The following is a 15,602-nucleotide window of genomic DNA, read 5'->3' as shown; positions in this document are numbered from 1 at the left end:
CCGGGGAGGGGGTCCCAGGGGACACGGGGGGGATCAGGGCAGGGGGTCTCGGGGATGGTTTGGGGAGAGGGGGCTCCTTGGGGGTGCAGGGGCTGTGGTTTGGGGTGCAGGTCCCGGGGGAGAGGGGGCTCCTTTGGGAAGCGGGTCCCGGGAGAGCAGGGGGTGGTTTAGGGAGCGAGGGCTCCTTGGGGATTGGGTCCCCCTTTGGGAAGCGGGTCCCGGGGGGCAAGTGGGAGCTCCCTGGAGAAGCAGGGGCTGGGTCGGGGTCGGGGGTGCGGGGGCTCCTCTAGGGACCGGGGGCTTCTTTGGGAAGCAGGGGCTATTTGGGGAGCAGGTCCCCCTTCGGGAAGCGGGAGCTGGCTTGGGGTGCAGGTACCGGGACAGCGGGGACGCCTTTGGGGTGCGAGTCCCCCTTGGGAAGCGGGTCCCGCGGGGCTCCTTTGGGAGCGGGTCCCGGGAAGCGGGGACTCCTTCGGGGTCCCTTGGGACGCGGCTCCCGGGGGTGCGGGAGGCGGGCGGGACCTGCAGCATCGCCCGCCCCGCCCCGGCGGAGCCCCCGCACACCGGGCGGCTCCACCCGCAGCTTCTCCCTCCGCTTTTCTATCTGGGGGGGAGTAATTGGGGTTTTTCCAGCGCGGGGCAGGGCGGGACACAACTTTTCCCCGTTCTTTTTTTTTTTTTTTTTTAATTTGTTTTCCCCCCCCCCCGCTGTTTTTTTTTGGGGAGGGGGGGAGGAGGGAGGGCGCGAGCCCTCCGCGGGAGATGCGCGTACGGGGAGGAAGAAATAAATAAACACACGGCACCCGCCGGATCCGCATCCCGCCCGGGAAGAACAATGAGGGCGGCGGGGAGAGAGGAAACGTGGGGGGGTCCCGGGGCGGCGGAGGGGAGGGGGGGGGGGAAAGGAGAGGGGGGCCGGGGTTGGGGGTTCGCAGAGGCAGCGAGAGGCTGCCCGCTGCTCGCCAACCCACCGAGGGGTTAGCAGAGGAGGGCCAGGGGTCGGGCAGCCGGGCGGGGCTGTTACCTGGGCGCTGCGGAGCCGCCTCCCGCAGCCGGGGCGTCCTCCGGCCGCTGAGCGCCCGCCACCCGGGCCCCCGCACCGGCCCGCTGCCGCCCCGCCCCCGCCGCGCCCCGACCAATCGGCGCGCCCCTCTGGGCATGACCGACGGGCGTTTTCACCAATCAAATACATCCGCCTCCAAGATAGCCCCACCCTCCCTTCCCGCCCCGCCGGAGGCCCCGCCCCGAGGAGTAGTAAGGGCGGGGCGCGCTGTGAGGAGTGACAAGCGATGTGACCAATAGAAATGAGGCACGGCGCGCAGTCCCGCCAATAGCGGCACGGCGGGGGTGGGGCCAAGCGGGTTTTCATCAATGGGAGTGGGCGTGGCCTCCTGCGGCCAATGGGAGGCCGAGGCCGGGAATTCAAACTGACAGGTGGGAGCGTGGCCGTTGGAGGCGCCGGCACCGGGATCGATACCGGGACATCGGGACATCGGGACATCGGGACAGGCATCCCACCCGCCATGACCTCCAGCGGCTGCACGTTCGAGGACCGGAGCGTGGCCGTGCTGTGCTGCCGGTTCTGCCGGCAGGTGCTGAGCTCCCGCGGGATGCGGGCGGTGCTGCTGGCGGACACCGACACCGACCTCTACTCCACCGACATCCCGCCCTCCGGGTAAGCGCCGGGCACGGAGGGGGGTCCCACGGGGTCCCTCCGGAGAGGGGTCGGTGCTGGCAGTGCCAGGGTTCAGCCTGAGCCGGCTAAGCGGGGCTGGCAGGGCTGCAGGAGCATCACCGTGGCTCCGGCACTTAAAAACCCGCTGTCGCCAGCAAAGCAGCCCCACAGGACGCAGTTCAGCCCATCCCTCTATTTCCACTCCCACCCGGCTCTGCTTCAGCCCTGGAGAAACCATGGGATGGCAAGAGCAAGGCTGTCCCCGCCCCCCCCTCCCCCTGCTCCCTCCCCAAATTTAATCCATTCATGGGGATGACACAGTCTCAGGAGCTCCTCCAGCTCCTTGCAGAAGCAGAGATTAGAATTTGAAATAAAGGCCTGCAAACAGAACAAACCTGATCTGTCACTGCTCCCAGAAGGGCTCTCCCCCAAAGTCGGTTTGTGTGCTGCTTTCCCAGAGCAAGATTTGAATACTAAGGAAATCAGGTTGTGAAATGACATGGTAATCAGAAAGTATGGGTTGAAAAGGAGATAAGAAATCAAAGGTTTGGTTTTAAATGTCCCAGCCTTTAAGGGATTGCTCTGTATCTCCGCTGGGATTTGCCAGGAACTGGGGTGATGTTTGTAACCAGATTTCTGACTGTTACTGCCACATAGCCCCAGCCTGCAAGTCTCTACCAAGAGAAACTCAGCTTTTTGAGCTATTTTGAGAGGACTTGTGATATTAAAGCAATGTCACGTGGGTCTCTTCTTGTTTCTGTATGAGTGTGGCTGGTAGCTGGTAGGAAAATATGTGAGCACTTTTAAAACCAGACTATGACCAGTAGCAGCATCACTGGGTTGTGAATTCAGACCTGTGTTGTTCAAGCACTACAGTTGTGATCACAGCCACATCTAAACTCCTGTGTCTCTCCTTCCTTCCCAACCAGGACTGTCGATTTCATAGGAAGCTGCTATTTCACCGAAATCTGCAAATGCAAACTGAAGAACATCGCCTGTTTGAAGTGGTGAGAGCACAGTCCACGACACTGGCGCCCCAGAACACTGCCTAACCTCCCCCCTGCCGACTCCTGCAGTGCAAAGAGTTAAGGGAGGAATGAACAGATTGCATTCCCTGTTGCAGATTTAATGCTCCTCGATAGAAACTCAACCCACCACTCCTGGGCATGGCTGCCAGCCTATTTTCTGTGCAAGTCCCCAGTGAAAATGTGACAACCTTGTCAGGAGTCTGAGTCTATGGGAAAGCTTGTGAGCCACCTGCCTGATTAAATGTCTGCTTCAACACTGAGATGACTGTGTGAATAAGGCCCCAGTAAGACGCAGTTACTCATATTCTAATTAATAGAACATCCTCTTGGCAGATCGAGTTGTTGAGAGCAGATGGAACATGCTGTCACTAAAAGTTCTTGGAGTTCTTTTATCCTCCTTATTAGTGCCTGATATTTAAGAGTGAAAACAACAACTCTCAAATAGCTCACAGTCATTTGAGATGATCCCTTCAGCTTCCTGATCAAGACTTCTACCTTGCTCAGATTTAATCAGTGGGGAGGGTTGTGATAGAAACACAATATTTTAGTTTTCAGAGGGAAGCAGAGACACAGAAATATCTCACCAGAGCACATGAAAGTAGCAAAATGGTTGTTCTGGGCTTCAGTTGAGGAAAGTTGATAAGGCTTCAATATTCTGGCACAGGTTGCCCAGAGAATCCGTGGCTGTCCCATCCCTGGAAGTGTCCAAGGCCAGGTTGGATAAACTTGGAGCAACCTGGGCTAGTGGAAGGAGTCCCTGCCCACGTTAGGGCTGGAATTGGATGGTCTTTAAGGTCCTTCCAACCAAACCATTCCATGGTTCTCAGTCTCATTATTCCCATCACTGATTCTCTCCTGTGCACGGGGCTTCTGTACAGGTGGGTTTTGTGTGTGATGAACTTCTGTGCTGATTCCAGTGGAATCACAGGCCTTCCAAAAAAAAAAAAAAAAAACACACCAGCATCTGTTGGTATGTAAACTAATCTGGATTACACAATTTAGGTTACTAATGGTTCTCTATGCCAAAGATCTGAAACTCAGATATTCTGTAACTCCTGACAGATGTTCCCTAAATATTTAAGATACTTGTTTAACTACGTTCCCTTAACTTAATCAAAACAGGAGCATTACATAATGGTCTGGTACCGTGGCTATTTAACATCAGTTTGGGCTGGAAAAAGCCACCAACATCTGTCTTTTCATCAGCCACTTGTGTTGCTCATCATTTCACTTGCCTTTCCAGTGGGAACGTTGTTGGTTACCACGTGATTTCTCCCTGCAAACCCTGCCTGTTGTCCTGCAACAACGGCCACCTCTGGATGTTCCACAGCCAAGCAGTCATTGGCATCAACAGGCTCGACCCTTCTGGTAAAGAACCCATTTGTTTCCTTCCCTTCCCTAAAATCCTGAATTCTGATTCTGAGGAGGCAGCTCGATGTAGTTCTAGCATATGGAGGGAGGGTGACATATGGAGGCACAAGGAAGTGTTACTGCACTGCTAATCTGGAAAACTGCTTGGGGTGGGGGTGGGAGGAAGGGTGGTTGTAGCTGCAAATGAAAATCTGAGTGTAAATTGATCTCCACCAGAAAACTTAAACCTCCCCCCTTCTGTGGAAGCGAGTGGGGGGGGTTTTTCTGCAGCGCCGCTATCACCAGCACAAACACAGCTATTTATAGTGGCATGTGTGGCTTTACTGGGCCCTCAGGCAGCTGGCCAAGGGACACTCTTTTTTTTTTTTGGGGGGGGTGAGTCATGTTGTCACTCTGACCCTCGCCGGCTGAATCCTCAGGAGCTGGAGCTGCAGCTTCTTCAGCTGGGGGCTGGTGGGATGCCAAGAGTCTGGCAGGGTGGGAGTCCTCAGGAACCCACAGCCCTCTGACAAATCCCTCCTGCTGCTCACAGAGGGGACTGACTCGCTGCCTAAACCTCTCAGGGTCACCTGTGCCTCTCTTTTTAAAACTAAACCAGCCACGAGGGGGTCATCAATAGCTGCGGGAATTAGTTATAGAAACACTTCAGCGGGTTTGTTCTTTGAATTGGGACGTAAACAACACGCCAACACTCCCAAGATCACTCGGAACACAAACAGAAAATAGACATATTTATCAGGAACGTGACTTAACGGGTTTTGCAAGGATTATTTTCTCTCAAAATAGACAGTAGTGAAACTTAAAATTAAGCTCACAACCCAAAAATACCTTTTTTTTTTTTTTCCCCTCCCCTCCTTTGTCTCCTTACCTCCTCCCCACCAGGTGTGAATGTGTTGCTCTGGGGCAACTTGCCAGATTTGGAGGAAAGCACGGATGGAGATCCATCCTGTACCTCTGAGGAGGAGTACATCAGATAAATGGGATTATCTACAGCCTCTTCCCTGGATTTGTTGCCGTTTGGTTTGGATTTTTTTTTTTCCTGATGGCCCAAAAAAACCCTCGGAAAATCTGGAAAACCATCCTAAAAAAGGAAAGCATCTTCCTCCTTCACTGCAGCCTTCCTTGGACTCTTGAATCTTCCAGCTGTGGAACTCCTGAGATACTCCTTGGTTAGACCTGGAAATGCAATCAGAAGGTGCATTTACTGAGGTCTAGATCTGTTTTGCTTTTTATACTGCAGCCTCAACATCTTCTTAACTGTATTTTTTTCTTTCCTAAAGCACTTTTCACAAGGCAAAGTCTTTCAGCTTTTAAAACTCTTCAGAAATAATCAGTCTGGTTGACGGGGGTTCCGACAGAGACTTCCCATCTTCACCTGGCAATGCTTTCAGGATCTTGTCTCCAGAGAGATTGATCTCATATTTTTCCCCCCCTTAAATTCTGCAGTTTCTTGATGTCTGATAGAGCTTCGAGGCTACACTGGGGTTTTTCTTCAGGTCAGCAATAAAACCCATCCTGTTTTACACATTATTTTTTTTCCCTTTATGGGGTAGGCATCCCTCCAAAACACAACTCAGCCACGCAATTGGGTCTTTTTAGGGAAAGAAAAAGAGATCAGGTGAAATATTTGGTGTTCAGGCCTAACTTTACATCCCAAGGCATAAAGGCCATCTGGTTCCTCCAAGGAATGAATTCAGAGCTCGTTTTCTGAGTGGTTACAACCATAGTATTTAACTTCTGAACTAAATACTGGCCCCTTCAGCTACTCACCTGAAGGGTCGCCAGTGGAAAATTCAAGATAAAATCACATAAGAGAACATTTTTAAATCTGGATTGATGCTGAATAAATCATTCTGTAGCCTCTTGTGATACTTGAAAGGGGTGCAATAAAGACAGATCTGAATTGTCTTGGTATTTTTACTGCATGTTATATATTTCTTAATTAATAGCACTACCTCTTCTGCATTGTTGAAATGTATATGGGTAAATATGTATATGTATGTGTATGTCTTGTTTTGAATTCCTGTGTTATGTCTGCTTATGAAATAAAAGCTTTGGACTACAGAGTCTTCAGGGCTGGAATAAACATGGATGTGTAATGACATCAGATAATCCAAACAATGAAATAGGGTCTTGTATTAAAATAGTAAAATAATTAGGTTTTTATCATTATGAATTTGTTTTAGACAACCTAAAAAAAAAAAATCACTTTCCTTTTAGGTTGGCAAAGCTGGTAGTTTCTCAGTCTTAGTCAGTTAACTCTTCTGCAATTCAATATTCAAATTTTTGCCAGGTTCCTGTGCTGCATGAATCTGATCACGACATGACCACAGTATTAAGCAGGCAAGGTGACATCTCAAAAGATTTTTCCAACAGGATTCAAGAGCTAAAGATACATCTGATTGTTTTTGCATAAGTAGCACAACAGTTCAAATATATTCCTGCTTATTGCCAGTCCAACACTTGTCATTTCTTACCTTCCTGATTCCCAGTCAAGTCGGTGTCAGGGCAGAGCTGTTCTCCCACGGGGGAGCAGAGGACTGTAATTTCTTCCCATCAGGTCCATAATTCTGTTTTTGCTCCCCCATCTGTACACAGAGAACTGGAAGTTCTACTCTGAACCACTTTAATTGCACAGGCCTGTTTGAGCGAGTTCAGCCCATCAGCTTGGAATTAAAAGTGAGCCAATTTTTAGGTGAGTTCAGTCCCTTTCTGTTGACAAAGAAGCTGTAGGTGTTAAATACAAAGTAAGCAAACATCCCCTGCTGCCCCACTGTCCTGAATGTCAGCAAACAAACTAATCGTGTATAGGGCTACTTCTTTCTGTCTGAAATTAAAGAGAGAACTGAGTAGGCAGCTCATGGGAAAGCCATAGCAGCTTATTCCCAGAGCCCTAAGGTTTGGGGTTAAGTTTCCAAGGATCACCCTGTGCAGGGAGATATTTAAACAGGTTCACAGATAGATCTAACACCAGACAACTGGCACAAAACCAGATCAATATTCCTAGAAACGCTCCCAAGCACTTCAAAACACCCAAAGCTGCACTTAAAATCAAACAGTTGGGGTCTCTCCTGTGTTTTCTCTCTATTCTTTGACACACAAGATCTCTGTGTTGTAGCACAACCCTGGAATCTGAAAGGGATGGTTGCAAATCATCTGGTATAATAACGGACCAAGAAGGATGATGCCCAGGATGGATTTATCAGCAGGATTCAACTTCCTGATAGATCTGTGGTCAGGCTGATCCAGGAGAAGCTGGGCAGCTATTCTTCCTCCTGGTGAGGATTCCACAGGGAAATTTTAGGTGATCTTTGCTGTGCAGCCACCGGAGTCACAAGGCTGAAAAACAAGAACTGCCTCCTAAGGCTTCTCCTTCTGCTCCTCGAGGTACCCCAGGCAAGCAATTAAAGAACTCCAGTGTCTCTAATCAGACCTGGGTTTATTTAAGAAAGGGACTGAACACCAGGCAAAAGGTCTTAAATTTGAGACTCCCAGTCAGCTCTTCTGCAAGACTCCAAATTTTCCTGGCACTAAGATCGTTCCCTGGAGCTGATCCCTGTGTGCCTGAGGATTGGATCTGCCATCCCATGTCCCAGACCTGATGCCAGCAGCTCTAACATCTTGTGTAATACACAGACTTAGACTTGTAGGTTCAGGGTCATGGGCACTGAGAGTAGAATCCCAAAAGCCACTGAGTAAAAAAAATAACTTTGATTTGATTTTTGAGTCTCAGGGAGCCGTGTAATCACTCTGTTATTGATGGCCACCCCTTTTTATTTTTCCCTGCAACGCACAATATTAGCTGGAGGGGTAGGGAAAAGGCATAGCAAGACAGTGATAAATTGATACTCCTCCATGTTAAATAAGACCTACCAGAAAAAATTAAAAAAAAAAAAAAAAGCACATTTAAATATTCCTCCTTATTCCAGTGCAGCCTAATGCCTAATCACAACCTCACATTTATGTAACACCATCCATCCCAAAGTGCTCTCCAGTGACAAGCAGGAATTCTGGAGTGCCAGGCTCTGACTCTGAGGAAGAGTCCTATGACAAGAGGCAGAAATTACTGAGCTACCCCTCGTCCTCTGCTCCTCTCCCTGGCGAGCAGGAGCTGCCACGCTTTTGAAAGTGAACTAAAAGGGTCATTTATTACAAAAGCACCCAATTTGGCATGAGAGGTCACTGTTCCATATTTTATTACGTTTGCAGTCTGTGTGGTTTCTGAGAGCATATCCCAAGGAACAGCCAAGTAAACAACCTTTGTGTGCTATTATTTGGATTAAGGGAGTGTCTACAGGCCGGTGTAGCACAACCACCACGGGGCTATTGTGCAAGAAACTGTGAGCACAGGGACTCAGGGGAGCTGCTGGGAAAACAAGGCAGCCAAGGGGGGTAAGGAAAGGCACCACTGGCTGTCAGAGATCAGAGGTAAAGCCTGAAGAGGAGACTCCTTAGTTCCAAGACTACCAGAGACACCAAGCCAGGCCAGTTCCTGCAGCTATGGATCACTTCTTCCTGTTCCAACAGGAATCTGCAAGTCTATGAATAGTCAACTCTTGCACAGACTCCATCCCAGAATCACAGAATGGTTTGGGTTGGAAGGGAACTTAAAGATCCTCTCATTCCAACCCCATCATCTCATGCTTAAATCATCTCACACCTAAAAGGATCCTGCTGTGTGCCAGGGCTTCTGGATTTCTGCTGCATTATCAGGTTTTCCTCTTGCTTTGGCACACACAGAGGATATACAGCCTCTAGTCAAATACCTGTAAAAAGCCTACAGAGGAAGCAGGTTATTCCAAAGCTGTGCAGATCCAGCATTCCTAGAACAGGAGATGTGCTCTTCAATTCCTGCAGGGCACAGGAACCACCAGAGAGACAAGCAGGGTGCCTGCCTCGAACATCCCCACTGCAATCAACTCCAAGTTGATGCTGATGCACCATCCCCCAAAATTCCCTCTTCTCAACAGGAAACATCAACCCTGCTGCTCTCCCAACAGGCATCAGCATTCCCAAGCAGGCAGGGGGACATTTCAGCCTGTATGACACGAGCTCAGCCAAGAGAGCTGCACTCTGTTGAGTTCTCTTTTGAAAGCAGGGCTCCCATTTTGGACAGCAAAGAGGGAGGGGGAAAAAAAAATTACCCAACAGGGAACAAAGCTGGTCAAATAGAAGCCAAACAAAATCTCTGGTGCTTCCCTTCTCGTGTCATCTGAAGGCCGACAGCTTGATGTCTGTGGGTAATGCCACACGAGGGAAATTAGCACCACCAGCACTCCCTGGCACTGCCATCTGCACGTCAGCATGGGGAGAAGCTTGTGCAGGCACAAGGGGAAAGCCAGACTGATTTAAAAAAAAAAAAAAAAAGACTTGATCTTCTGCCTTTCTCTGACTTACACTTATTTCCTGGAGGAAAATGCTAATTAAAAATAACCCAGTACTGCTCCACCGTAGGTGCAGCCACACTGGGATCCTTCCCTGCTGTGCCATGGCAGAAGCTGATTAGTTCATCCCACTCCAGCATATGGCCTGCTTTGGAAGGGAAAATTTCCACTAACAGAGGAGATAACACTTGAAATACAGCTGGTTTGGGACTCTCATTCTAATTTACCCAAAGAGAACTTGGTCGTGTGTCCACTAGGCCCATCCAAGAGTTCCTGACACAAAGCAAAGCTAACAGGAATTAAATTTCAGAGAAATGAACCTTCACAAATGGTGTAATTAAGCAAAATCCCGTTTTAGGCTCCTCTGCTGAACACAAACCCCAGGCCCTTTGAGTTACTGAATTTTTCGACCTCTTTAGAGCCCTTTGCAGTGACGAAAGAGCAGTAGATGGTTTCAGATCCCCCAGAATACCAAAGCTGCAGTAGTTTCCTCACAGGGTGATCAACTAAACCAACACAATCAGAGAATTATTTGGCTAAGAATGCAGATGGAATGACACAGAGTCACATTTGAGGGAAAGTTGTGAAAGCTCCTGCAGATTCAGTCTAGCATCCACTCATATTTAATGAGGGCCTAAAAAGTTTGGAAAAAATTAAGCAATCTTCTCTTGTGCAAAGCCCATCACGAGACTTTCCACAGTGTTGCTCCATTTTTTTTTTTTTTCTTGGACCCCAGGTTGGACGTGAATTTTACTCTGCAGAGTGAATTTTACCCTGCTTCAAATTTTACCCAGAGCCCAAATGACTTTCTTTGTAGCTGAGAATTTAAAATTCAGATGAATGCATTTTTAGCATCTCGTGTGCTACCAGAAGGCAACAATCCTGAGTGGCAGGAAGCCTTTATTCAGCAGAATTATGACCAATTTTTTTTTTTTTTTAGTTCCAGTTCTTATGGGCAATCAACATTTTAAAACTGCTTAGAAGCACCTGGCACTGGCCACGATAAGAAACCTTTTACCATATTAACCCTGATTTCATACAAACATGCCAGTGATGCATGAACTTGAATTGCTCCTTTCGTCTGTGCCACAAAACACTCCTCAGCAAATTCAGCAGCACTTTGCTGCAAGTCAACCAAAAAAAAAAATAAATAAAATCCCAGGACTTTAATAACAGGCAGCTTTTGGACGGTGTCAGGTGCTCTGATAACAACCTGCCACTCCTGCTGCATCACTGGAGCCTCCTCTTGCTCCTGCCAGGGGGGTTCAGACGTGGGCACTGATGGCTCTGGCATTAATTGCAGCGTTCATTGCCAGCCCTGACAAGGAGGCAGCAGCTCTTTCCCCTCCCCGTGCCTTGCCCCAGCACATTCAAAGCAGTCACATCTCATCACACACTGCCATGGCCAGCAGGAGATGCCAGGTGGATCCCAGCCTGCTGCTTTTCCCAAGCCCAGGGGAGAGCAGCACAGTTATCCCTGTGCTCTGTCCCCGGTAATAAATGTGATGTTCTGGTGCCTGTCCCCTCCACAGCCTCCCAGCACAGATCAAAGCCAGCCCTGCTGGGTGTGTCAACGCACACAGAAGACACTTTAATTACAGTCTGAGAATTCCTCTGCTTGAAAAAGAACTGGTTCCCTCTCTGTCACCTCTCCCCCCAAAAAAAAAAAAAAAAACTCACTTGGCCCAATTTACTCCTGGAAAACAAGCTTGGATTGCAAATGACCTGGGGAGAAGAGACATCAGCCAAGTGTATCTTGGCTGAAAACGGGCTTTGAAGGGCAAAACTCAACACCAACACAGGCTTTGATGCCACAGCACAGACCCAGAGATCTGCTCCTCAAGCTTTGCCTTCCCTGGGATCTGCCTGCCCATGGAAGGGGAGATGGTTCTGGCTAAAAGGCTGCTCTGCTGGGTTTGGGTGTGAACAGTGCCAGTCTCCCTTAGCCTAAATTAAAAACACAGGGTGTGAAGATAGAGACACAAAAACGTTTGAAGACAACGTAGGTGGGATTTCCCACCCTCTGCTGATGGAAAGAGCGGAGAAAAACCAGGAAACTCTGCTCTTCTTTTTGCTGACTTGGTTACAAAAAGCGCTGGGAACACACAAATGCTGCTGCTGGGCTTTCACCTCGAGTGACAGAATTAAAACTCTGCCCAACAAGAGCTGGGGAGGAGCATCCCTTCAGCCCAAAACTGCAACAGAGCTTTGACATCATCTTCTGGCCACTGCTGGGAAGGGGAAGGAGAACCCTCCAGGAGGGAGGGTTTACATCCCAGGGGGAAATCCACGGGGCCATCACAGCCACCAAGCCACCAAGCCAGCCCAGATTCCCCCCTGTGCTGTCACTTTCCATGCCAGGGACACGGTGCCAGCGTGGCACCTCCTCCCCACGTCACACCCTGGGAATGATCCCGTTCCCTCTGCTCCCACACGGCAGCTGCTCTTTGCAGATGTGGCCTGGCAGGGGCGTGACAGGGGAAGGTGTAAAGTACAGGGTGGGTGAATCCATCTGTGCACACCCTCCCAAACCGACCCCGGGTGGAATGTGCTCGGGGGAAAAGGTGTAGGAGAAGCTGACAGGACTCTCTCCCTGGGGAGGGGGAGGCTGGCCCTGCAGCAGGTGGTGGCCAGCCTGGGCAGGAGCACATCTGTGCCACCCCAAAGACGGGTCCATTGCCCTGCAGAGCAGGATGCTGGTCCCTCTCACCCACAGACATCCCTTGGCCTCGGCTGATGCTTCAGGAGACACTTGCCTGTGTTCCAGCGGTGCATGAACCCCCCAGTATCTCACCAGCTCGCTGTCCTCTGCCTCCAGAGCTCCAGAAATAAGGTGGGAGTGTTTTCTAAAGCCAAGCAGCAGCACCTCTGCCAGCCCTGCTCTTTAGGGTCTTTTCCAACCAAAAAAATTCTGAGATTCTCCAGCTGGTGGTCCCACAGCCCGAGCAGGACACCTGCACTTCCAACCAGGGCAGGAGGAGGTTGAAGCTGAGGGTGGGTAGTGCAGGAAACACGTGTGTGTGCACATTCCACAGTGATCCTGGATCTCTCCCAGCTCTGGATCTCAGCAGGGCAGTTGCCATCAAGCCACAAAATAAGGGACACTTGGCATTGTGCTCAACAAATCTGCATCAAGAGCGATAGCAGAAAATCCAAGTGAATTTGTAACTCCAGCCAATTGTAAGGACAGAAGGGTTCCTCCACACAACACCAAGTATTTAATTCCCTGATATCAGAGTGAAATAAAGATAGCAGGGAAAAGCAAGAGCTCACTATCAACGGAGAGAGAGAAGGGGACTCTGATATTTTAAGGCATTCACCTTTAGGTTATAAGCTGCTTATCTCAGACTGCTACATATGTGGTCTCCTTGGGAACCGAGTCAGACAATAAATCAGATGTGCCAACGTTTATCAGAAGCTCCAACCAGCCAAAAACATCAGCTCTCCTAAGAATGCCAAATCAGCTTTGTGGGAGGCAGGGCCAAGCCTGGAGTCACTCCTAAGGCACGCAGCAAGGGGGAAGAAACACCCCTGGTAAACTCCAAATAAACGTCGCTCAGGGTGCTGCTCCTCATTGCCAGGCCCTCCCGGAGCCACGGGCTGTGTCAGAAGCTTCAGAGGGAGGAGAAAAGAGCAAAATCAACCTGGCATTTCGTGGGCATGGTTAATGCACCCATCAGGGCAGCATCTGCATATCGTGCCCAGTCAGCCACAAAAATAACCCTACCCGCCCTCCTCACAGTCTGAGGCAATGCAAGAGATCATTCTGGTTCTAGTCTGAATGGGGGGGAAAAAAAGGAATAAATGAAGAACAGCGGTAGGAATAAAAACAGCTTGAGGAAAGTCAGCAAGATCAGTATATGAATATTCCCTAAGTGCAGAAATCCTGCCAGGCACAAGGAAAAAATCCAGACACTTCACATGTCAGAAATAAAAGAATCTCAACCAAATCTCAAATCTCTCTCTCTCTTTTTCTTTTTTCTTTTTTTTTTTTTTTTTTAACTGGTGAAAATTTCCCAACCAGCTCCAAAATGCTTATGTGTAACCAGAGGAATGTCACGGCAGGAATTCTCAGGGCGAAGACCTCCGTCTCATTTACAAGGGGGTTGGCCGGGAATTAACTAGTGGGAAAGCAGCAGCGGAGACACCGGAGAGCCTCATTTATCCCCAAATCCAACGGCACGGGATGTAGGTGGTGTGTTTGTGATTTGGTGAGTGACCCGCGGATTGGGAGCAGCTCGGGGAGCTGGCTGGGGACAGCGCCAAGGTCTGCGCAGGGCACAGCTTCGCTTGTGGCCCCAAAAAAGAGGAGAAATCCACCTTTTCCAGGAGGAAAATTCCCGCTTTTCTTGGACACCCCCCCCCCCCCCCCCGCCGCCCGGAGCCAGCCGGGGCCGCAGCTCCACCTGCGGGCGAGCAGGGGAACTGCACCCGGCCCCGAGGGAGGGTCCAAAAATGACTTTTAATTGTATTTTTGGTTTGTTTTATCCATTTTCAGCACAAAACACAGCCCCAGCGTCTGCCACTGCTCCCGGGAAAACCAACAGCCCAACCCAGGCAATCAGGGCAATTTGTGACTGACACCTCTCCCTTCCTGTGTGGATTGCAGATGAAACCCCCTCTGAGGTCATTCCCCATCAGCAAGCTAAGAAATGAGGAGAAAAACAAGGCTTGTTCACTGGCCAAACTGAGACAATCCCTGGAGAACACAACGACTGGGACTTGCCTTCCCACTGGCAAAGCTCTTCTCCTGGAATTTGTCCTGAAGCTCAGTGCATCCTTACAGGTCTAGTTTTAATCAGCTGGGCCATCAAGTGAATAATAGCTAACGGAGAACCATTTAAATCCAATTAAGTAACTCCTTACCTATTTGGCTCTATTTAAAAAAAAAAAAAAAAAAAAAGACATAAAACAACTCTCGAGGAGTCATCCAGGGATAGAGCCTTTAGCAGAGACAATCATGGGCATCAGGATTAAAGAATATCCCAAAACAGCATCCACAATTTAACAAGCTTTAGGTTTGCTTCCATTCTCCTGCACTGAGCCTTTCTGGAAACAAGCAATCCTTGGGGATCATTTGGGAACAACTGCCTAAAACAACCTTTACCTGTAACAATTCTACTCCTATTTCTGTCCCCTCCTCCCCCTCGATCATACCAGGAACTCAAAGAGGAGCAAGAGGCAATCACCTCGGGTGTCAGAAGTCAGGTTGGACGTTTGGGCTCATCTCAGATTCCCTGGATTGGGCTGGTCGGTGCAGCTGCTTGGCCAGAGGGCTGCAAACAGCTCCAGCCTGACCATGTCCTGCCAAACACTTCCTGATGGCTCAGGACTTGCCCCCTTTGCTCCTCGGGAGGGCTCATTAGTGCCTGAGCCCCCCACAAACTGAGCCCCCAGAGAGCCCAGAAGGTGGGGGGGATGCAGCCAGGAGCACTGTGTGCCCTGCAAGTGGCACTCACTCCAGGCAGCCCCACAGCAGCAGAATTGTTGAGCTGATTCCCTTTGATTTCCCCCATGAACAACCAGCCTGCCTGAAGCGAAGCAAAACAAGCAAATGAGGGGGAGAGCGAGATTTTCAGAGGCAGCAGAGTCAGATCCTGATCATTAACACTTAGGTAGCTTTAAACATTTCCCAACAGTGTCATTGCTGTTCTCTCTCTCTCTCTCTATCTCTCTGGTGACACACTCTGCTGCTACTTCACTTCTCTCCAAGCTCAAGTCCAAGACAAAACAACAATAAAATTCTACATGGGATCTAACACTGCCTCCCAGCAGTACACACTTTGTTGGAATTTATTAACCAGCTCCCAGCTTGTTCCCTGCATAATCACTTTGTACTTCAAAGTCTCCGCCAGCAGACAGAGCTAAGTGATGGTGTTAAATTCAATCATGTATAAAATTAATTAGTTTGGGGGCAGGACAGTGGATATTGGTTGTCAAAAGTTGGGATATTGGCTGAATGGGCTCGCTCAGGGCCCTGGGGACCTTTAACTTCCCGAGCAAAACCTCGTGCTCTGTTATCCTGGATGTGGCTTTTCAAGCGGGGCAGATGAGGAGAGAACTGGTGGCTCCCTGCAGAGAATTCTTCAGGGATACCAGAATTATCCCTGAGTGGAGCAGAAGGCTGTGCTTGTTCCTGCTAAA

The 15,602-nt window shown here is 49.6% G+C and overlaps 1 protein-coding gene across 1 annotated transcript; it reads left to right on the top strand.

Moving 5' to 3' along the window:
* The first annotated feature begins 1,400 nt into the window (after positions 1 to 1,400).
* FAM72A (family with sequence similarity 72 member A) lies at positions 1,401 to 5,118 on the top strand. Its single transcript, XM_027901284.1, has 4 exons — positions 1,401 to 1,675; positions 2,605 to 2,682; positions 3,947 to 4,071; positions 4,957 to 5,118. Exons 1-4 carry the CDS (start codon positions 1,401 to 1,403, stop codon positions 5,049 to 5,051), a joined length of 573 nt encoding a protein of 190 aa, XP_027757085.1. The 3' UTR covers positions 5,052 to 5,118.
* The last annotated feature ends 10,484 nt before the right edge of the window (positions 5,119 to 15,602 follow it).

The sequence above is a fragment of the Empidonax traillii genome, unplaced genomic scaffold (assembly GCF_003031625.1).
Source record: "Empidonax traillii isolate 1590-97213 ecotype Southwest subspecies unplaced genomic scaffold, ASM303162v1 scaffold769:size436185, whole genome shotgun sequence".
NCBI lineage: Eukaryota > Metazoa > Chordata > Aves > Passeriformes > Tyrannidae > Empidonax > Empidonax traillii.
The sequence above is the reverse complement of the archived record's forward strand: the minus strand, read 5'-3'. Positions and strand labels throughout refer to the sequence as shown.